The sequence below is a fragment of the Nyctereutes procyonoides genome, unplaced genomic scaffold (genome assembly GCF_905146905.1).
Source record: "Nyctereutes procyonoides isolate TBG_1078 unplaced genomic scaffold, NYPRO_anot_genome, whole genome shotgun sequence".
NCBI classification, from domain to species: Eukaryota; Metazoa; Chordata; class Mammalia; order Carnivora; family Canidae; genus Nyctereutes; species Nyctereutes procyonoides.
This window is the reverse complement of record NW_026575146.1, coordinates 68,681,526-68,704,294: the sequence shown is the minus strand read 5'-3', so window position 1 is coordinate 68,704,294 and position 22,769 is coordinate 68,681,526. Positions and strand designations below refer to the sequence as shown.

At 54.6% G+C, this 22,769-nt stretch overlaps 2 protein-coding genes across 10 annotated transcripts; one reads left to right on the top strand and one right to left on the bottom strand.

The window, feature by feature from the left end:
* The first annotated feature begins 46 nt into the window (after positions 1 to 46).
* On the top strand, positions 47 to 14,787 carry EPN1 (epsin 1). 9 transcript variants are annotated; one of them, XM_055309491.1, is made up of 12 exons: positions 47 to 311; positions 2,498 to 2,704; positions 2,838 to 3,155; positions 7,323 to 7,572; positions 8,551 to 8,675; positions 9,094 to 9,168; positions 9,734 to 9,817; positions 11,332 to 11,617; positions 12,261 to 12,371; positions 12,594 to 12,677; positions 13,824 to 14,081; positions 14,181 to 14,787. In XM_055309491.1, exons 3-12 carry the CDS (start codon positions 2,928 to 2,930, stop codon positions 14,387 to 14,389), a joined length of 1,710 nt encoding a protein of 569 aa, XP_055165466.1. In that variant the 5' UTR covers positions 47 to 311; positions 2,498 to 2,704; positions 2,838 to 2,927; the 3' UTR covers positions 14,390 to 14,787. The 9 variants fall into 9 exon arrangements, with proteins under 9 accessions (XP_055165466.1, XP_055165464.1, XP_055165460.1 ...); XM_055309489.1 differs by having other exon boundaries at positions 2,822 to 3,155; XM_055309485.1 differs by lacking the exon at positions 2,498 to 2,704 and adding an exon at positions 572 to 813 and having other exon boundaries at positions 2,906 to 3,155; positions 12,597 to 12,677.
* Positions 14,788 to 16,710: 1,923 nt separating this feature from the next.
* Positions 16,711 to 19,340, bottom strand: RFPL4A (ret finger protein like 4A). The gene is made up of 2 exons (XM_055309520.1): positions 19,055 to 19,340; positions 16,711 to 17,685 (listed from the first exon to the last, which is right to left on the bottom strand). The coding sequence occupies exons 1-2, from the start codon at positions 19,338 to 19,340 to the stop codon at positions 17,102 to 17,104; spliced, it is 870 nt and encodes a 289-aa protein (XP_055165495.1). The 3' UTR covers positions 16,711 to 17,101.
* Positions 19,341 to 22,769: the final 3,429 nt, after the last annotated feature.

The window sequence follows — 22,769 nt, the reverse complement described above, 5'->3', positions numbered from 1 at the left end:
CTTGCGGGCGAGTACGCCGGGTGCGGCGCAGAGGGAGGAGCGTGTCGCCACTTCCGCTTCCGGTCCGTCGCCTCCGGTTGCTTCCCGTCCGCTCAGCGGCTCCCCTCCCCCGCCCGGCTCTCTGCGCCCCTCCCGGGCGCCGGGGCGGCGGGGCCGTCGGCGTGCGGCCCACTCCGTGCTTCCGTCGGTGCACCCGAGTGCGCCTGTCCGTCCGCCGCCCGCGGCCAGGCGCGCGCCCCGCGACACCGAGGCCGAGCGGGGGCAGGGGGTTGCCCGCCATGACCCCCCGGAGCCCGGCGTGAGGGGCCGAGGTGAGCGCGGTCCAGGGGCGCAGCGGGCTGAGGGCGCTCGGGCGTCCGTCGCGTGTGGCCCGTCGGCTCAGCCCCGCGGCCTTTGTGTGTGTGCGGCCAGCCGGCCTCGGGCGTCCGCCGGCCTGCGCCCTGGCCTCAGTTGCTGCGGGCGTCGCTGTCCGCTGGGATCCGCGCGCGGCGCTCGGGGTGACGGCCGGGCTTCGTGTCTGCAGTTCCCGGGCCTCGGGGCTTACGTGTCGCCTGTTTCCCATTCATTGCAGTCCTCGCGCTCCTCCCTGCAGCCCGGGGCCCCCCTGTGCCCTCCCGCGGGTTCTCGGGAGCCGGGCTCCGCGGGCAGGCCCCATCCGTGCTCGCCGGCCTGTGGTATATCTGGGGTGACACCCCGGCCCCCTCGCCCGCCAGGTTGGGGCTGTGGGTGTGCACGGACGTGGCCCTGCGGTCCGCCGCCCGGAGCTCTGGATTCCATGATTGCTCACAGATCCCGACCCGCGCTCTGTGTTCTGTGAGTCCTTTGAACGCCCCTCGCAGGATTTGCCCTCGCATTTGTCCTCCGTCTGATCTGATAACCTTTCTTTGAATCCGTTTATTTTGGAAAACTTGGTCCCATCCTAAGCAGTATCTGAAATCTTAGCTGTGTGATGCCCTGACGTTTTTTCTAACGCACTTTCCTACAATTGCAGTTAGAATGCAGCATCTTCCGTTACCACACTTTTGGAAATGCTCTTTGCTTCTGGTAATGACTGGCGGGCAGCGTTATTGAGGTCCCACTATCTGTGGGACAGGGAGCTAAGCACTGTATGTACCCATCGTATTTAATCACCAGGCCTGCCAGGTAGGAATTCTTTGCTGTGTGTCAGAGTTGTGCAGACTGGCTCCTGTTGGTAGCTCACAGCCAGAGTTTGGGCCCAAGCTTTGTGTGTTCTGTACCATGTTTTTCTCCTGTAAATTTGCAGTGCCAGGTTGCTGTCCTTTCGTTCTGGGTCTCTGTGTTTGCTCTGTGTCATCTGCCACGTGTCTGTCTCCTGTGGCTTCAGCTCCCTGTGTCTCCTCCATCCAGGTTTCTTGACGCCTCTTTCTCCACTTGTTTGTCTTGTTCCTGTCCCTCTGTGTCCTCTGTGTTGGTCCCCTCAGCTCTTCACCTCAGTGTTTCCGGCTGGCCTGCTCGGCCCCCTGACTGTGTGTGTCTTTGTGTGTGTCTCAGTGCCTGAGTTCAGAGCTGGGGCTGGCTGCCTGTCCAGGATGTAGGCGGGTTGTGGGAGGCTTGTCGGCATAGATGTGGACTGTGGTTGTCAGAGTCCACTCTGGAGCCAGGGAAAGGCGGCTCTTGCTGTGCCTCAGTTCCCTACCCTGTGAGATGCTGTGAATCATGGAGTTGCGAGGATTAGTTGAGTCACTGTGCGTAAAGCACGGGGCAGAATGCCTGGCACAGAGTAGGGTCATGTCACTGCTTGCTGTCACGGTCACTGTCTGCCTGCTTCCCAGCCTTCTCTTTCTTCCGTTGCCTTCGTTTCAGCACCAGTTAGTTTAAAAGTGTAAGTTTTGGTGTCCAAGCAGCCAGAGGTTGAGTCTGCTGCTGTGCTGGGTGTGACCTTGGCTGAGTTGTTAAGCCTCCGTGAACCCTTGTCTTCTTGTCAGTTAGAATGAGGCTGGTGGCATTGGATGAGATAATGGTCATCTTTTGGTCCAGGAGTGCCTGGCATGCTGCAGGGACCTAGGCAGCAGCCATGCTCATCCTTATCTCTCCTCCCTGAACCTCCAGCTTTCCCACCCTTGGGACGCCTCGTACCCCTGGCATTCTCCGCCTCTCGCCTCTTTGTTCCTTTCTGGTCTCCTCTCCATGTGTCCTTGCGTCTGCCTCAGGGTCTGTCCTGTCCACTCCTGCTCTGGAGGTCTTCCCTGCCCTCCCTCCTTCCAGCTCTTCTGGGTCAGCTGCTCTGTTTGGAAAAGTCACGTCCATGTAGACGTGGTGTCTGTCCCCCTGGAGTTCAAGGGTTGACTGTAGCTACAGAGTTGGACTAGTATAAAGTCACGAGGGTGGCACAGTCTGCCTCTGGGGCCCCTGGGCAACAATGACCATGGTGTTTGGGTGTGAAATTTGGGAATCTTACACAGAGCTCTCGGGGTGAGTGGGAGTGACCTGGGCAGTGAGGGAGAGGAAGAGCAGGGTGTTCATCTTGTGTTCACAGCATACTTCCTATCCACTGGGTTATGGGATAAAACCCCACTTGTTAGAGCGGAAAATGGAAATGCCAGAGTTCCTGGCCCACCCAAGGCAGGTGGCTGGGATGTGCCTAGCTGAGGTGCCCCAACCTGCGATCCTCTGTGGTACATTCTGCCTCGCTGAGCAGCGCCCCCAAGCAGGAAGGAGCTGGGCATGTTTGAGGAACTGAAAGGTAGACTGCCTAAGTCAGGGGTTAACAGAAGCCAGAAGCTTCTAGGCCCCAGGGGCAGGGGGGAGCCCCAGGAGGGTGTGCACCAGCCAGCCCCAGGTCCCACTTGTGTTTCCAAAGGGTCTTTCCTCCTCAGATGTGGTGACCCAGCAGCCCCTGCCGCTGTCTGCTTCTTCGAGCTTCCTCCTCTCTCTACACCCCAAGGGGCTCGCCACCACCTGCCACCATGTCGACCTCGTCCCTGCGGCGCCAGATGAAAAACATAGTCCACAACTACTCGGAGGCCGAGATCAAGGTCCGAGAAGCCACAAGCAACGACCCCTGGGGCCCATCCAGCTCCCTAATGTCTGAGATCGCGGACCTCACTTACAACGTTGTTGCTTTCTCTGAGATCATGAGCATGATCTGGAAGCGGCTCAATGACCATGGCAAGAACTGGCGGCACGTCTACAAGGTCAGTGCCCGGGCTGCAGCGGGCTTCACGTGCACACGTCTTCATGGGTAGGTGCGGGGCTCTGCTGGGAGTGCCATCAGGTCCAGCCTTCCCAGTTTGCAGGAGGAGCTGGAGTTCTAGGTCTTCACATGAAATCTCTCTCCTTTTGTTCCTCTTCTCATTTAACAAGGGCAAGAAACACAAGGGTTTAAGAGTTTGAGTCCTGTGATCTAAACTTCACTTTGAAAACATAGCACATTCACAAGATTCATCCACATAGAAGGTCGAAGCAGGTGCATGGTGTTCGTCCTTCTGTGCACCCACAGCCCTGGTCCCTCTCGGGGCAGCTGGTGTCCTCAGCTTGTGTGTGGTCCTCCAGGATGACCCGTGTGTGCGCGTCCCCAGGCACCAGGGAATTTGGGGGCCATGGTACCATCCTGTATCAGAACCCAGAAGTGCACGTGAAAATCAGTGGGTTTGATCACATATAAGCTGTACCCCAGTTCTAAAAAAAAAAAAAAGATGAGTTTAAATATTACAGATCGTTTCACATCAGAATATAGCAGGTTTGCTACCTTTTTTCCTTTCTCTCTCCTGTCACCTGCTAGTTACCCAATGATGAATTTTTAAGTGGTCTGTGATGTATTGCTTCTGTGAACAGGACTGCCATGGATATCCTTGTATGTTTGTCATTCTCTAGAAGTGGAAGTTCTGGGTCGAGGGGCGCATGCCTGTGTCATTTTGGTAAATGTAGGTAGAGTGCCCCTCATAGAGAGTCTGTTGACTGGTCCCCAGTGACACGTGCATGTGTCCTCTTTCAGTGAACAGACAAGACCATGGGTGGTGGTCAAAGGGAACATGTCTTTGGGCAATGCTCAGTGAGGTGGTTTCCTGTCTTCTATCCTGGGGCCTGGTGTCCTCCCCTTCGTTTGGGAATTGGCATTGGGCATGGGCTGGGGCAGGTGCCCAGGTCCCACTCCTGGCTGTGTGGCTCAGAGTGGCCTGTGGACCTCCTTCCATGTGAGGGTCTGGCTGCTGGGGGTGGAGCTGGTGTGAGGTGCAGCAGTGTCAGGGAGTCCTCTTGCTGCCGACGCCTTTGAATGTTGGTTGAGGGCCTACTCTTTATGGCCACGGACCAGGCAGATGAAGCCCCAGACCCATGGACTCCAGCTGGGGCCTGTGCTGGCCACGCTCTGTCCTGTTCCTGAGACCTGAAAATGCTCTGGCTCATTTGTATGCCCATCTCAACAAACCTGGGGTGGGTCCTCATTCCCACAGAGTCTGTGCTGCATCAATTATTTGGCTCTTTGTTGTGAAGGACTGGGTGGTGTTTGTGTAGCTGAGAATCAGGGAAAGGGTCGGGAGTCTGGATGAGCCTTCGTGTGGAGGTGAAGGGAGGGGACAGGACTGGGAGGGCCTCTTGAAACCTTGAGAGCAGCTTGGTGGGGCTCATGGACCGTGTGGCAGGGAGATGAGCCCTGTGGGGCTCTGCTCTGCTGGAGACATGCTGCTGTGGGCACAGAACCCCCGTGAAGTACATTTTTTGGTCCCTCTTAGGAGGGGACACTGAGGCACAAGGAGGGCAGGGGGTGGGAGAGGAGCCCCATTCTCCTAGCTCAGTTGTGTCACCTCCAGCTTCAAGGACTTAGTGGTCTCAAGTTGTTTTTTTTTTTTAAGATTTTATTTACTTATGAGAGAGAGAGGCAGAGACACAGGCAGAGGGAGAAGCAGGCTCCATGCAGGGACCCTGATGCGGGACTCAATCCCTGGTCTCCAGGATCACGCCCTGGGCCAAAGGTGGTGCTAAACCGCTGAGCCATCGGGGATGCCCCAAGTTTTGTTTCTTAAACCGAGGTCAAAACGCTATGGTCCGTGGGCCAAAGCTGGCCTACCACCTGTGTTCGTAGGTAAAGTTCTGTCGGTTCGGACAGGCCTGTGTGTCCTCTGTCACATGGAGCTGAGGGATCAGCACAGGGGCCGTGTGGCCTGAAAAGCTGGGCTGTTGATCACCTGGGCCTTTTAGAAGGTTGCGGTCCTTGTTTTAGACTAACTCCCATATGCCAATGTTGTTCCACCTCTGTGAGCAAGTGGTTTTGAAAATTAACAGAGGCTATTGGGTTGTCCCGCCGCTTGCTTTTGAGAAAATGTTCACGTTTGCTGTTGCGGCACCCATCTTGAGCATACAGCCTGATCTGCTCTCTCACGTGCACACACCTGTGTAGCCAGCACCCAGATGGAGACAGAGGCTGTCCCTGGCTCCCCCAGGCTTGCTCAGCACACCCCTCCCCCAGAAGCATCCTACCCTGCCTTCTGTCTGCCAAGCTCGTTCTAGAACTTTCCATGGGCTCATGCACATGGTTCTTTGTGTCTGCTTAGGTTGGTCCCCGCCACATCTGGGAGGTTTCTTTACATTATCTTGCTGTGTGTGCTGCTCGCATCACATGAGCACACTGCCTCATACATGTGCATTTGACTCTTGGTGGGTGTTTGGGTTATTTCCGGGTTCATTGTCTATTTAACTGTACTTTGAAAGTTTCCAGAGCCTGGAAACGAGTTCTTATAATTTTTTGGGTGGGAATCCCATTCTGGACTGAGGCAAGGTTTATCTGGGATCTGTTGGTCTCACATAGTTTAACTGTTGGTCTGACCTGCTGGGAGACTGGTGTGTGATGTGTGCTATGTGCTGCCCTTCTAGTCCTAGCACAGCTGGCCCAGGACTGGTGGAGCCTGCCTGCCTTCTAGCCCAGGTGTGACTGGCAGCATGATTGCTTCTTTCCTTTCCCCTGTAATGCATAAACACCCCAAGGGCTGGTTAAAGACTAATCTGTGATTACTGGCACACATTCTGTTCACACACCTTCAGGAAGCCTGCCAGATCCAGGCCTGGCTCCCGTGGGTGGCAGGGAGTTAGTGCTGACCCACAGCAGGGCTCCCTGGCAGGTCCTGCAACTGCTGAGCCAGCTCAGCTGAATCGGCCAGGTCCTCCCTTTGTGTCACCTTGCTCTGGGGCACACACTGACGTGCACCCTTGTCTGTGGCCTTGTAGATTTTTTTCTCATGTGTGTCTCTGTGCATGTGTTTAAGATTTTATTTATTCATGTGAGAAAGAAAAAGAAAGAGTGCGGGTATGCGCGCGCACAAGCTTGAGAGACAGAGGCAGGGGGAGAATCAGGCTCTCCACTGAGCAGGGAGCCCAATCCTGGGCTCAATCCCAGGACTCTAGGATTTGACCTGAGCTGAAGGGAAATGCTTAACTGACTGAGCCACTCAGGCACCCTCTCATTTGATTTCAACTTGTTGAAAAGAGACTTTGTTCTCCTGTCCTAAAATGCAAAAGCTATCACAAGGTGCTCCTGTGTCCCTGTCCTCTTGTTCCTCCTGTTCCCAGGACACACATGTCCCCTACAGAGAGCCGGGGTCTCAACCACCCCTGCAGGCTCGGCACCTCCCTCCAGACTCCCAATTCGGGTAAGGGAGTTGCCTCTCTGTCATCCTCAGAGTGGGAAAGTCTTAAATTGGAGGTGGTGACGCTTCCCAGGTGTACAGGACGGTAGGGAAAGCAGCTCCATTCCTGTGTCTTGGGTGCCTTGAGTGTCGTTTAACAGGCATGTCTCTTTGGCTGTCTTACTTTGGGTTTTCCTTTTAGAGAAATAGAGCGGGGTCTGCACCCCTCAGGGAAGCCCGGGTGGGGCTGCAGTGACCACACTTGTTATTTCCCTACTTATGTCTTTTTATCGAGACACATGTAGACGCCATGCCGTATGAGTCACCCTCATAAAGTGCGCAGTGCCGTGGCATCGAGCATGTTCCCAGGGTGGGCAGCTGTCCCCGCCGCCCTGGTCTAGTGTATTTCTGTCATCCTGAACACAAACCCCTTCCCATTAAGAGTCACCCAGCCCCTGGCAGCCATGAACATCCTTCCTCCGTGGATGTGCCTGAGGATGTCTCACGTGAGCACAATCGTGGGCCGTGTGTGCTCTGGCATCTGGTTACTTACACTCAGCACGTCTTCAGGGTCTGCAGGCGGCAGCACGCAGCTGTGCTTCGTCCTTTCTTATGCCCAGGTAGTGCCCGCTGTGCTGATGGGCCACGTCTGTTTCTCCACCTGCTGATATTATGTGGGTTGGTTATGTGGGACTGGGATCCTGGCTGCCTCGTGAGTGACTGGTGTGCCCCCCTGCCCCGAAGGCCATGACCCTGATGGAGTACCTCATCAAAACCGGCTCGGAGCGTGTGTCTCAGCAGTGCAAGGAGAACATGTATGCTGTGCAAACGCTGAAGGACTTCCAGTATGTGGACCGTGATGGCAAGGACCAGGGTGTGAACGTGCGTGAGAAGGCCAAACAGCTGGTAGCCCTGCTGCGTGACGAGGACCGGCTGCGAGAGGAGCGTGCCCATGCGCTCAAGACCAAAGAGAAGCTGGCACAGACTGCCACTGGTGAGGCCTGCTGCCCCCAGGAGGTCCAGCCCAGCCTCCTCCACCCTGGCTTTCTCAAATACCCTGGTGGCCAAGGGTCTGGGGTGCCTCCTTGCCAGGTGCCTTGTGTCCAGGTGCCGAGCCCTCTTGCTCCCCCTCATTCCGAGCCAGGTGGGCTAGAGTTCAGCTTTAGGCTATCCCCTCATAGGAGGGTCCTTCCCTGTCCCTTCCCCCACACTGTGGGACTCGAGAGCTGAGAAGTGTTCTGTTCACCCCCAGATGTTGACCAAGAGCCACTAGAGGGCCCAGGTATGTCCCTGCCCTCCACCCAGGCCCTGGAGCTGCCATATGGTGCTCCCTTGGTCCTGCCGGGGGGCTGCCCAAGGTCAGAGATTAGTGACAGCTCTCTGAGGAGGGCCAGCTGGGAGGAGCAGGTGGGCATGTCCTGCAAGCTTAGCTGGTCCTTTACCTGTTAGGCCCTGTGCCCCGCTCATCCCTCCTTGCAGGTGGTCACCTCCTTCACATTCTCTGTCCCTCCTTCCCTTTCTTTCCTCCTGCCAGTCACCTCTTGTGTCAGTCACACCCAGGAAGGGGTTGGGGGCTGAGGATGCTGGTACCGTCCTTCCCCTAATGCCAGCTGGTCCCTGCCACACAGTTCTCCACTAGCTCTGAAAATGCAGGCCCTGGACACGCTGGGAGCTTTGTGGGACCAGGGATGAAGGACCTGTGTCCCCATGGGCTCTGTACCAGGCCCCAGGCATACTGTGTGGGAACTCCAGTCATGGGCTCTGAGGCTCCCAAGCTTCCTCCCTTACCTGGTGGACTTGTGGTTTTGGGCCAGCAGGGCTGTCCTTCCTTGACCCCCGTCCCTCATCTTCCGGGGGTGCTGGACAAACCTGGCTCACCAACCTGCCCCCACCCCCAGTGGAAGCCCAATGTTGGGGCTACAGGGTCCCCTTCTTTTTTTCCACCTGTGTCAGTTGCTTTTTGCCACTGCAGCCTCCTCAGCAGCGGTGGGCTCCGGGCCCCCACCCGAGGCAGAACAGGCGTGGCCACAGAGTAGCGGGGAGGAGGAGCTGCAGCTCCAGCTAGCCCTGGCCATGAGCAAGGAGGAGGCTGACCAGGTACTGGCCTGGGTGGGTGTGACGGGCGCGGCAGGGCGTTTTGACTTTGGTTCTGCCATCCCATCTCCATCCCTCACCCCTCAGGTCCTAAGGGCCTGTGCTCTCTGTCTCCCCCTCCCCCACCTCTCTTGCTGTCCCTCCCTCCCTGCTTCATTCTGTCTCTCCCTCCCCTTGCCCCCTGACCTGGTCTTCCTCTCCTCGTCCTGGGCATTCTTGTCTCTTCTCTCAGGGATGCCTGTCCCTCACAGCTCCTGTCCCATGCTTGTCTCTTGTGTGTGACTGTGTCTGCGGCTCTTTCCATCCCTGGCTCTCCTCTGTTGCTCTGTGTGTGTGTCTGTCTTTCCTCTTCTCCTTCCCCCTCCCTCTCTCTCCCCATCTTGTGTCCCGCCCCGGCCCCTTCATACTCTCTCTCCCCCAGCCCCCGTCCTGCGGCCCCGAGGATGACGTCCAGCTCCAGCTGGCCCTTAGTTTGAGCCGAGAGGAGCACGACAAGGTCAGAGCAGCCCCCCTACCCTTCCCAGGGCTCCCCTCAGACCTTCCTCAGGTCCCTGTCTCCTTGCCCCTCCCTGCTGCCCCCTCCAGCCCTGTCCCTAGTGTGCACAAATTTGCCTCAGCATTTCCAGCTATGGGACCTGTGTCACATGGGTCCTCAGATGGGTCCTCAGGTGGGTGCAGTCCCAGTACGGGAAGCAGGTGCCTTTTAGCTGCTCTGGGTGGCAAGGGAGCCCTTTCCTCGCGCTCCGCCACAGTCCAAGGCTTGGTCCTCTCCAACCAGCAGCAGACACTGCAGTCAGGCACCTGGTGGGAAGGCCCATCTTCCCCTGGGCCACACGCTTCCCAGGCCTGTCAGAGCAGTGCCAAGCCAGGCCCACCTCCGGCACACCATCCCTACATCCCCGTTCCCCCAGACCACACGTTCTTCCCCATCCCCTTCTTCTCACACATTGTCCACATCCCATTTTAATTTTGTCACTTTTGTCTGTGGGGGAGAGGGTTCTTGGGCCCCAGTTGCTCTCATTCTTAGCCTCCTTCGCTGCCTGCTTTCATGACCCAAACAGGAAGAGCGGATCCGCCGCGGGGATGACCTGAGGCTGCAGATGGCTATAGAGGAGAGCAGGAGGGAGACCGGTGGCCAGGAGGAGGTGAGCATGGGCAGGGGTCTGGGACAGGGTGGCAGGGTGGCAGCGGCAGCAGGTAACCATCTTCTTGTGGACACGTGTGGAGACTGGAAGATGCTTCTGTCGGAGACCTTTGCCTGTATCTGCTGCGGGAGATGTTGCTACTGCTGGTCAATTCTTGTGGCTTAGTAGAGTGAAAGCCCCCACCTGGTTGTGCAGGAAGGGGACGGCATAGAGTTCATCCACACTCACATTGTTCTGGACCCCGAGGGTTGGTGGGTGAGGGAGACCTGTCTGGTCCCCAGCCTTTGGGCCTCTAGGCCCCCCAGTGTAGACAAATGAGGTTTGGTGCTATTTCAGTTTGTGCTGCTTCAACCCTTCTCTTGGCTCTGAGAGTGGACGGGGTTTGCTCCACATGTCAGGGCCAAGGTCACCCGTGTAGCTGGGGCATCCAAGTTGGCCTCCTCCGTGGTCTCACCAGGCGCTGTGGGTGTCTTGAGTGCCTCCACAGTGAAGGAGTGCAGACGCCCTCCTGATCAGCAGGGGGGTGGGGGGCAGCGAGGTTGGGCTGGCTGGCTGGTTAGCCATGGGGGTGCTCTTGATAGAAAAGCTTGGGCACCTGGGTGGCTCAGAGGTTGAGCATCTGCCTTTGGCTCAGGTCGTGATTCCAGGATGCTGGGATCGAGTTCCACATTGGGCTTTTGCATGGAGCCTGCTTCTCCCTCTGCCTATGTCTCTCTCTCTCTCTCTCTCTGTCTCTCTGTCTCTCTTTCTCTCTCTCTCTTTCTCATGGATAAATAAAATAAAATAAAAAAAGGAAAAGAAAGAAAAGCTTGCTCAGGCCAGCCTTGGCCAAAGGGTCTCACTGATGCCTGACAATTCAGTGTCCTGGAGGAAGGTGGCACCAGGGTTGCAGGGCTTTGGTCCCAGCACCCTGCCACTTTTGTCCTGTGGGGATAAGAGGTGTGGCACTTCTGTATCCAGAGATGCTGAGTGCTCTGGTTAGCTGGGTTCATCCCCGGATGTGGGGAGATTGTATGCATAAGGGTGTGGGTGTATGTGTGCATACGGGTAGCCCTGGACATCTGGAATATGTGGTGATGCGGGATGAGTGCTCAGCCTTAGGCCAGGACTGTTCAGGGTGGACTCAGGGTGGGAGACCCAGGCAGACCTCCCAGAGGGTGGGTGAGGGGTAGCTTTGGACCTTGGCCTCTGTCCTTGCTGGGGACTGGGAGTGGATGGAGGGTTTGGGTCAGGGCCAGTGGCACTCTTGGCATTTGGTGGTGGCTGGGCTGGTGGTAGGGGAGGCAGACAGAGCTGGGGCATAGCGGGAATGGGAGATGGGGAGGCTGACTCCTCCTGTCTCGTGGCCCTTGGCCGTCCCTCCTTGGCTGTGGGGCTTCCCCCATCACACCCCATCACACTCTAGCTCACTCTCCCCTCTCTTCTTCTGTAGCGTCTGTCATCTAGGTTCTCTTCCCAGTCCCCTGGCTACACTGCTCATGCTATATACGCTCTTTGTCCTTTGTCTCTTGCAGTCATCCCTCATGGATCTTGCTGATGTTTTCACAGCCCCGGCTCCACCACCAGCCTCAGACCCCTGGGGCGGCCCAGCGCCCATGAGTGCCCCTACCTCAGACCCTTGGGGTGGGGCCCCTGTCCCTCCAGCTGCTGATCCCTGGGGTGGTCCGGCCCCTACACCAGCCTCTGGGGACCCTTGGAGGCCTGCTGCCCCTGCGGGGCCCTCAGTTGACCCTTGGGGTGGGACCCAGGCCCCTGCTGCTGGAGAGGGGCCCACGCCTGACCCATGGGGGAGCTCTGATGGTGAGTGCTGATTGCCCTCCTGCTTCAGCCCCCACATCCAGTGTGCAGTCTGGGATATACCCTGGGGACAGGAACAGATAGTCAAGTGGATGACAGGCAGCTGTGGGGGTCAGATAAGACAGCCCAGAGGAGAGTGGGTGAGAGAACCTTGAAGGACAATGGGAAGGGTATCGGGCTGTTGGGGTGTGGAGAGGCTGCTAGGGTGGAGTCAGGGTGGGGTGGCTGCGGAGCCTGGGCATAGGCAGGCTGGGAAGGGGGTCACATACCCTGTGGGGACTTCAGGGAGCTGTGGGGGCTTGAGGTGTGGAGTTGGGCACACCTAGGTGAGGCACACACCCAAGGCTGCTTTCCCAGCTGGGGAGCTTCTTAGGGGCACCAAGGCTGAGGAGGGCTTTGCCAGGAACGGATACATGGGCAGAGGCCCAGCAGTGTGTGAACCATGGTTAGATTATGGGGACAAGGCTGGCTGGGGCTGGGCCCGAAGCCCCTGGGATATCTAGCTGTATCCTACAGCATTGGTGAGCAGGGTGGGGCTTTGGGGAGGTGATGGACCTAGAAGGGAGAGGCTGGAGGGGATGGGCACAGATTCTAGGTAACAGTGCCTCCAGCCACCAGCGTCTCACATGCCTCCTTCCTCACCCAGGTGGGGCCCCAGCTGGTGGACCCCCTGCCTCTGATCCCTGGGCTCCAGCCCCGGCCTTCTCGGACCCCTGGGGAGGGTCACCTGCCAAGCCCAGCACCAATGGCACTGCAGGTAGGTACTGGGTGGGCTCTGGGGTCAAGCAGACAGGGTCTGAGTGTGTGTGGTGTGGGAGGTGTACAGGTGAATGTGGGATGTGTCTGGTCTCCTCAGTGCTGGGAGGCAGCAGGAGGCCGGACCCCTCGATGAGCTGAGCCGACATCCTGGGTGCTGGGGGGCAGGGGGAGCGGGAGGCTGGTCTCTTTGATGAGCTGAGCTGATATCCCGCCCATATAGCAGTGGGGTTTGATGCTGAGCCAGATGAGTTCTCTGACTTTGACCGACTGCGCACAGCCCTACCGACCTCTGGGAGCAGCACAGGTGAGCCCCACCCCACCCACCATCCCCACCCTGGCCCCACCCAGCCTGTGGGCTCCTCAGCAGGTGGTCCTGCAGTCCCTGTGGACTGCTTCTGAGTGAGGGGTTAAGCAAGGTGGATGCAGCTCTCAGATGAGACCTAGCACCTGGGCAATTTTATTGAGGTTTGATGTTGTATCTTCAAAAAGAAAGTTTTAAGTTTGTTTCAAATAACTTTATACTTAGAGAAAACTTGCAAGAATAGTAAGAATAGTATAAAGAGTTTTCTTTCTGGAATTTCCCCAAATACTGACCTGATTGATTTCTTTCCCTGGAACGTTTCTCTGGGTGTGTCTGAGGGCCTGACCAGCTATACCTGGGTTGACAGCAGTGTGGCAACACAGTGACCACAAGGGGCCTCTGGTCACCGTGTCCCCTTCCTTGCATGCCCACTGCTGCCTCAGGGTAGCACCTTGCCCAGCAGGCATCCTGTCCATGGGGCACCTTGTCTTTGGGCGTCCTGTCTCCTGCATCTTCTCCAGGCAGAGATAAGACCTGTCCCTGCGAGGTGTTGGGAGGGCACAGGAGCCTGTACCTGGGAGGCGCTGAATGTGTCTTCCTGCAGCAGTGGTATTCCCCTTGCTCCCTTTCTTTGCTCATCTTTGAGTAAGTCAGACCTGTAGGAGCGGGAGGATGCAGGACAGTTGGGAGGTGAACCGAGAAGGACAGGCAGGGCCCCCACAGTCCCGACTCATCCCCCAGGGCCCTTGGTTACTGCACAGTCTGCAGTTGACCTTCCTTTGGGCCTTTTCTTGTATCTCTGCACCAGTTTGTGCATTTCCTGACATCACAAAGGATTCCTAAATCTCTCTTTTTAAGCCAAATGTCAAGCTAACAGAAGTCACCAAGGCTGCTAGGATTTTGTTTGCCCACCATGAAGCTTCTATTGAGGACCAGGGAACCAGTGGGGCTTCTGTGGGACCAGAGGAGCATCCCTTAGGTCATGTTGCCCCTCGCTGGCTCTTTCCCAGTAGTCTGTGCCCTGCAGGTTGTCAGCTGGTGTCCTCGGATGCGTGTCCCTCCCTGGGCTCTGCCTCACAGGACCACGGCCTCCCTGTACCAGGTCCCCACTGCTCATCTTCCCCTGACCCCCTCTCTGGCTCCTTCTAGGAGAGCTGGAGCTGCTCGCTGGAGAGGTGCCCCCCCGCAGTCCTGGGGCATTCGACATGAGTGGGGTCGGGGGCTCTCTGGCTGAGGCTGTGGGGAGCCCCCCACCCACAGTTGCTCCAACCCCCCCACCGCCCACACGGAAGACACCAGAGTCATTCCTGGGGCCTAATGCAGCCCTCGTTGACCTGGACTCGCTGGTCAGCCGGCCAGGCCCCACGCCGCCAGGAGCCAAGGCCTCCAACCCCTTCCTGCCAAGCGGTGAGTGTGGGCCTCCTAGGCCGGTCCTGCCCACTGACCTCCTCCCCAGGCAACCCCTGACCCTGCTTTGCATGTCTCCTCTTCTCTTCTCTCCTGTAGGAGCTCCGACCACTGGCCCTTCCGTCACCAACCCCTTTCAGCCCGCGCCCCCTGCGACGCTTACCCTGAACCAGCTCCGGCTCAGCCCTGTGCCTCCGGTCCCTGGAGTACCACCGACATACATCTCTCCCCTTGGCGGGGGCCCCGGCCTGCCCCCTATGATGCCTCCAGGCCCCCCAGCCCCCAACACTAACCCCTTCCTCCTATAATCCGGGGGGGGGGATTTGGCCTGGCCTGGCTTCCCCCATTTCTGCTCCTTGAGAGACCAGTGTTGTGAGTGCATGTGAAGCGGGGGGACCCCCGCCCCCACCCCAGCACCCTCCCCCTCCTGGGGCCCACTCACACTACACCCTCTTCCATGTCCCCCCACCCCACCTCCCTGGAGACAAACTGGACATGGGGGATGGGGAGGGGTGCTGGCCAGAGGAGGACCCCTTTCCTGTGGCATTAGAAAGGGGAGGGACAGCTGGGGGTCCCCCCACCCTTCCCCCTCCCTCCCAACTGGCCCCTCAATCAGTGTTTGAGCCTCCTCGTCCCCGTTCGCACCCCTTGGTGAATCCTTGGTGATAATTTTGGCAACTTCAGGAATAAATGGCAATTCTCACGAGTGTGGCTCCCATCCATCTCTTCCTGCCTCAGTGGTTTGCTCCAGCTCTCCCGCTGAGCTGCTCTGACCTGTCCCCATTGTGGGCACTTGTGGGGGAGGGGCAGGAGGGGGGGTCCCGTGGGTGTGTTGGCAGAGGAGGGCCAGAGAGGGGCTGGTCGGGGTTGGGTGGGGGGGGTGGGATGAGGGCCTGGTCTGTGATGGGCCTGTGCCTCCAGACACAGAGGCCCTGCACTATGCTCCCAGCCCAGGACCCCCACATGCACCCTGCCCTGCTCCCCTCCTCCCTGGGATATTGGTGTGTGTGCTGGTGTGGCCCACTGTGTTAGCCTGTCCTGCCCGTGCGTGTTCTGTCTCCCCTCCTTGTGCCTGTCTCTGCTAGCCTCTGCCAGCCTCTGCCTCACCCTCCTTTGATAACTTGTCTGCTTTCCGTGCGGAATCCTGTCCTGCTTGGCCCCCCCCCCCAACTCCCCGTGCCTCCCCACCCTGCACATGGGAGCCCACACCCCTTCTGAGCCATCGGTGTGCACAAGCCCTGCACTGGGCTGCGGCAAACCCCGAGGCAGTAAATGCAGGACGCCCTATCAGGGCAAGCCAGCCGGCTGCCTGCTGATTTTTGTAAATAAAGTTTTATTGGAACACAGCCACTCATTTTCATATTGTCTGTGGCAGCTTACACCTACAAAGGCAGCATCAAGTAGGTGTGACAGACACCACCTGGTCTGTGAGCCAAATATATTTACCATCGGGCTAAGAAAAGTTAGCTCCATGCATCTCCTCATGCTGGTTTCTGCAGGCCTATCCTACTCCAGCCCGTGGGACAGCCACACACTCCCCATGGGCTCTGTCTGTCATCTTTTGCTTCCTGTTATTTCTCTGTTGTCATTTTACTTTTAGGGCTAGTTCTTTTTCATCACTCATGTATTTTATTTTGTATATTTGTAATTTCAGAGGGCTCCTTTTAAAGATCGCTTCTTAAAATGCACATTTTATGGACGTTTTCAAGAATGCACAATTGTGGACGAGTGTCATAACTTGCTTTCTAGTCTCTTGAATGCCCGCTGAACTTCGTGGTTAGTGCTCCTGGCCAATCACCCTCCTCCAGCACCCTGGGAGCTGCCTCTGCCCCTAGGAGATGTACTAGCCCCTATTTACCCTGGACTTGCAAGCATTAACCCTCTACTCTCCAAGGGGAATGAAGCACATGGCAGAAGTGTTTCTGGTACCTAGGAATATGTTCACCCTTTCCATTATCACTCCAGGTTTAAACCTAATGAAGCACCAAACTGGCCATTATACAGTGGAATATTAGTTGACAACATAAAACAGAAATGCTAACCATGGCACTGAATTGGAAAGGTCTGGGTCCTGTGCAGATTCCCTCTGCCTGGATGGTGCACCTAGCTTCCCCATCCCCCTCCCCGCCGCCCCCCTCAGTGACACACCCACCAGCCTCTAAAGAACCACTCTGGGTAGACGGCAGCTGGCTCACTGGAAACTCTGGGAGGACACATTTTTTTTATCCTTTGGCCTGCAGGCCACTGCAGGGATGAGAGGCAGGGGCAAATAGATGCATACCTCTTGCTTAACAATGGCACCCCTGTGGTGCCAAGTTCTTCAGAGCCCTGTTGGATAAGGCTGCAATAGTCTTAGTGGAAGCCACCCCCAATGGGCCTGCCTTCTTATGTTTCAAGAATGGTGTGCACTTGAAAGTGTGCATTTCAGTTATTGAGTGAAGCTGAATACGTATACACACTGTTTACATAGGTTTTGCTTATATATGACCTAGAAAATCAATTTATCTATTAGGTTACATGCAATTTTTTTATTTTATTTTATTTATTATTATTATTTTTTAAATTTTTATTTATTTGTGATAGTCACACACACACACACAGAGAGGCAGAGACACAGGCAGAGAGAGAAGCAGGCTCCATGCACCGGGAGCCCGACGTGGGATTCGATCCCGGGTCTCCAGGATCGCTCCCTGGGCCAAAGGCAGGTGCCAAACCGCTGTGCCACCCAGGGATCCCCAATTTTTAAAGTTTATAACCTCCATCACACATTAAGTTAATATTGCAGAAAGTAAAAACATTTGGAGATTGATCTGAAAATCCAGAGCCCATTCATTGGAACAGAAATATGAGAAGTCCCAAAGGAGATTTACTGTGGTGATACTTAATGTTTGATATCTACTTCTCCTTTATCTCAGTGTTCATGATTCTCTGACTGTTCCATGTTTGTCTGCTGCCCCTTGTACAGTCCATGTAACAAGCAAGAAAGGTCCCAGCTCCGGCTCTGAGCACACGGGAATTCTCTAGAAGTGTTCTGTATCAGAATCCACTGGAGAGCTAACAATGCCTGGATTCATTACAGGACAGATTCTCAGGAAGCCTTGACCATCCGTGAACGGATTCGCAGGAGCAAAAAACGGACGCAGCAGCTCCACAGCAGGAATGCCAGTGAAGGTGAAAATATGGGATCCATCACTAATGTGATAAAAGGAAACAGTGCCAAAATTCATGTCCAGGAAGATGCCTAATCGGTGTAAGCGAGGGCTTACTGAGAGAACAGTCACAGGCATGGTGCTGGCTTGGAAGAGATCACCATTCCTCAAGCCCACTGTCCAGAAGCCAAGTTCTGAGGACAGTAGAATTGGCCCTTGTCGCTTAGCAGAGTCTCTGCAAACACCCACATCCCATTCCTTGCTCGTCCCCATGTCCACTTCCCAGTAGTGGCGGCCAGAGGGGAAGCCAGGGGAGCCCAGGACACAGATGGCATAGTCGAATCTCTCAGGCCGGGCGCTCCGGTTCTGTTTGGAATACCCACAGTGGACACTCTTCAGGTCCTCAGAAATGATAAGGTGGTGGTTGGCGGTGTCCACATCCAGAGTCACCTCCACTGTGGAAGAAAAACAAGCCAATCAGCAAGCACACAACACTCACTGGATGGCACTGCATGTCTGCTGCAAAGGCCCAAAGGTCTCGTCCACCTCCACTTCTTCATCCTGTGCCTCTTCCCTGATCAGAATTTCCCTGGGGAGACTTCTCTGGCCCCTGATGAAGTTGAATGTGTAAAGAGGATGATTATGATCAGACCTAGTCCCTTAGACCCCTCCCAGGGACATTCACAGGGGAAGGGGACCCCTCCCCTTCACATTCAGTTCTTTATTTGATTAAAGATGCTTCTTCCTTTGTCACAGAACAAATATGAAGAGACTATGACTGTTGTTTGTTCTCAAAATTATATTGCAAACTAGCACAGTTTCCATGGACATATAGGCACCAGATGAATATGTGAAAGATGGAAGCTATTTTACTTAGTGCAGAACATTAAATATGGAAGTTTTTCACCCCTTTCTTCTTGCCAGTTACCATCCTCATTTCCTGATGTTAACAGACAAATGCATCCCAGACCTTTGCTTCCTGGGGTTGCAAACACACAGAGAAGTAAGGCTAGGGTTCCTGAGAGGAGCTGGGTGAACTCTGGATGGTCCAGGCAGGGGAAGGGACCCCGTGGGCATGAGTGGGGATGTACTGGGGTCTGATAGCAACATAGATGCAGAGCAGTGTGCAGAGGGGTGGGGGATGTATGTGTGTGCTGCCTACCTCTGCAGCTCACTCTGAGCAGGAGGCTCTCCTAAGGAGATGAGTGGACGGAGCCAACACAGCCTCAGAAATAAACCCTCTGCACCAAAGACCAACTGTTTCACCTGGCACCCTGACACACAACTCTTGGGAAGATGCCCAGACCGTCTGACCATCATAGGGGACTTGTCAAGACTTGTCATGTTTCCGGAACAGGGTTCACCATCCCAAATGTGAGTTGCATGGAGCTAGAAGTACACTTAGAACACAAAGCAGTCCGTGTCCTTCACTGCAATACCCACTCCAGCATGCTGCTCACACCCCTTCCCACCAAGGGGCACACCCCTCCTCAGGACCCATCACAGGAGAGCAGGGACCAGAAGGAGCACAGACATGGCTCCCTCCAGGGAGCTGGGGAGGTCCCACCTGGCATCCTGGCTAGAGTGTGTGAGATGTGCTGCTGAGCTGGGAGAATTCACCCTAACTCAGAGCTGTGAGGTGTGATTTAGGCACAGGTTGGGATGGAAGGAAGCTTATTTTCTTTCTTAAGTTCTTACCTATACTTCTAGGTAAGAACAACTGTGGCTTACACAGATAAACATTTCAGCCCATGCCCTCATGTAATGGAGACTTAGGCAAGCTGTGATTTCCAGGGCTCTTTAGGGGGCAGGGGAAGGCTGTACCTTGGAACTTGCGCATCTTTGGGTTCATCTGTAGAGTGGCTCTCAGCTGGGGCTCCAGCTCCTTGATCTTTGAAACCAGCCTCCCAAGATGGGTACCGGGCCTCATGTCCTCCTTCTGAGAGACCACGGAGCAGGAGGGGCACAGTAAACCATGCCCGTTGGGCTCCTTCTGCAGTGAATCCATGCAGCGCAGGCAGCAGACATAGCCACATTTCAGGTACATGGGCGTCTCCAGGTAGGTCAGGCACACAAGACATCTACTTCTTTCTTTAAAGTGTTCGGCCATGGCCACGGTCTAGGGAAAGATGTGCATATGGGACCCGTTGAGTCAGATGGATAGGAGGCCTTGGGCCATTTTCACCTCTATGTGTGTGGTGATTTGCTGTCACTACTCCTGGGTAACAAAGGCACTGCATCAGTACAGACAGATAGGACTTATAGCCCTTGGCTTCTGATATTTAAAATGCTGGTTGGGATGAAGGACACGATCCATCCCCAGGCTGTAAGTGAGGTGCTGAGGTTTGTGCTGTACCTGGGTTGTCCTGTCTGGGGGCCGCCAGCCACATCCCGCTATAAGCACCGGAAATGTGCCATGAGTGTGTGGTGCACTCTCGATGGTGGCAAAGACACAGCAAGAAAAGAGAATGTCAACTATCTCATTGAGAACTTTCAGACACTGAATACATGGTGAGAGGATTACCTTTTGCTTGCTAAGATTAATTAGATTTGTTTCCTTGAAGTCTGTTTATGAGGCCACCAGAGAAGGAGTTTATGATCACATAGTGGGTCAGCTTCTATTTGTCCTGGACACACTGGTTAGAGCCAGGAACACTTCCCCCACCCTCTCCTCCCTCGCCCCCAGCACTCCCGCCTGCACAGGACAGAACCCACGCAGATGATGGGAGGTGGGAGGTCTGTGGCTGGAGCTTCACTGGCTACCTCTGTGTTGGCCAAGTTCTGCTTTGACTCAGAGTATTGGAGACCATTAAACTTCCAGGCTGCTATTGAAAACCAAAGTTCTGCCTGCTGGTCTTGTCAGAGGTCCCCATGCCCCTAGGTGCACACAGTGTGTCTGCATGCAGTTGGTCTCAGATGGTACCTCCTGAATTTATTAATTACTGTATGCTGAGACCTTGCTTTCTGATTGCACTCTTGGTAGAAATCTTAGTTTTTTGTGTATTTGAGTGTGGTTGACACACAATGTTACCTTAGTTTCAGATGAGCAACATAGTGATTCCACAAGTCTGCAGGTTATGCTGTGCTCATCCCAAGTGACCTACCATACGTCACCAGACAACACGCATACAGTGTCACTGACTATATTCCCTGTGCTGTGCATTTCCTCCCCATGATTCACTGGATAACTGGACGCCTTCACCTCCTTTTGCCCACTCCCTACCCCCTCCCCTCTGGCAGCCACCAATTTGTTCTCTGTATTTGCAGGTCTTTGTAGACTTTTGAGAAACAGAAAGGAAATCCTGTGAGGTTGGACTCACCGCAATCCTGCTCTGGCCCCAGGTCTTCCCTGGCAGGGATAGCAGTTCTGAAGCGAGATCACCCAGGAGCAGCTTTTATTAGGGATGTTCCCGCCCGCCCGCCCCGCCCACCTCACCCACATCCTCCCTAATCCTACATCCCCTCTAATCCAATCAGAGTTGGATTTAATGCTGGATTTTTCTCACACATTAGAGAGGCTACCACAAACAAAGGAGGTAATTGTATCTGGAAAGTGTTATTTTTAAACTAATGTGAACACATTGCTGTCTAATATCATTCTAGATTAGATGTCCAATATTCCCTCTCTGGGTGATAAGAATTGGAATCAAGGCTAAAATTTTTTAAAAAATGTGTCATTAGTAATCCTTGCACACAAATTGAGGCTAACTTCAAGTAGCTTTGATCATGACAGTGAAACCATTTTGATCCAGAAAATTGTTGAAGCCTACTCAGAAGTCTCTCCTAAAAATCACCTTACTAAACCACGGTCTCTTCTTCAAAAGTGTTTTCTCCACAAACGTGAGGACCTCTGCTTACAAGTTCAGGAAACAAACCCAAAACTGATCCCTGATGAGTCAGCCGCTGAAGGTCCTTTTTTATGTTAGAGAATCAAAGATTAAAGATGTTTTACAGTGTTAATATCTTCCTTTCATCACAACCTAGATGGGATATGATACGATGAGACACATCTTTTCAAACGTGCATAACCTGTTTCTCATGGGTTCAGAGGACTCATGGGTAATCTCAGATTAAGGGGCAGGATGAAAAACTGGGGAAGGCCGGGGTAGGGAGGCTTTAGGTTGCACCTAAGTGATTGTGTTCAATATCGTTAATTTCATTGTTTCCACAGCAATCCCTTGCTGGCATTGGCTGGAGATCCTATCACGGCTCATCCCAAGCAGGGGCGCAATGCCCCATCAAGGTTTACCATCTGTGCTTTCCCACCTCCCTAGGTCTAAACTGGTGCCTTGTTACTGCCATCCCTCCTGGGCCCGAGCCTGAGGGTGTCCCATGTAGACAGGAGCAAGGCCTCTATGTCTGCTCTTCGTTTTCTCTCTCTTTTTTAGAGATTTTATTTATTTATTCATGACACACACACAAACACACACACAGAGGCAGAGATACAGGCAGAGGGAGAAGCAGGCTCCTTGCAGGGAGCCCGATGCAGGACTTGATCCTGGGACTCCAGGATTACGCCCTGAGCTGAAGGCAGACGCTCAACCACTGAGCCACCCAGATGTCCCTGCTCTTCATTTTCTCACAAGATACTTGACATAATCTTTTTTTCTTAGACTCACAGGGAAAAAAGAAATCCCTATAATTGTACTTTGTGGTTGAGTGGTTGGTTTGGGAAATGGGGGATTGGGCAATATGGAGGGAACACCAAAATACAACATTTCAAACATGATTCTGTCTCCTATATTTTGTGTTGCTTCTTTCCTTTGTCCTAACACATTTACCAGGTAGTTAACTACAGTGAAGCAGGATCCATGTTAATGTGAACCATTGACTTAGTCCTAGTTCCAGAGTAGGAAAGATTTTCGTGGGAAAGTTTTCTCAGCTACAGAAAGACATATAATAAACCAGATAAAGTGCAAAGGGGCTGTTTGGGCCCCGGAGTCTGCCCGGTCATGAGAGTACTTCTGTTATCCCCCCAGTGGAGACGAAACTGCATGGGGCACAGACAACACTCACCTCATCATTTCAGGTGATCTGAGGAATGTGCCATGTGGGTGCATCAACCAGATTCCAAGAAAGCATGTCAAGAGTTGAGTTTCTCCCTCTGTGCCCTGGACTCTGCTGGGTTCACCTCAGGACACCCCCGGGAGTGGGAACCAGCCATGAGTAGGATCATGGCATGTGCAAAGAATTTGTTTCCCCTCATGAGAAAGTCAAACTGTCTCAGGGTGTGTATTCTGGGCAGCAAATTGGACTGTCCACTACAGGGACCCCATATTGCAGGTGGAGAAGCTTCTCCTTTAGAAATCATCCTCTTAAAAAAAAAAAAAGAAAAGAAATCATCCTCTTACTTCAACATTAATAATGGCTCTCTTACCTTCACCTTTACCAAAATTTCTGCTCTTGCGGTAATGTAGGTCCAAGCTGATTGAGGAATAACATATTTGCTAAGTAATCACATTGTACTTAGGCTGAAATGGAATTTGGCTATACTTTGTCCCTTTGTATGAGATCAATGCCCCCTTCAGTGTTAAAGCCA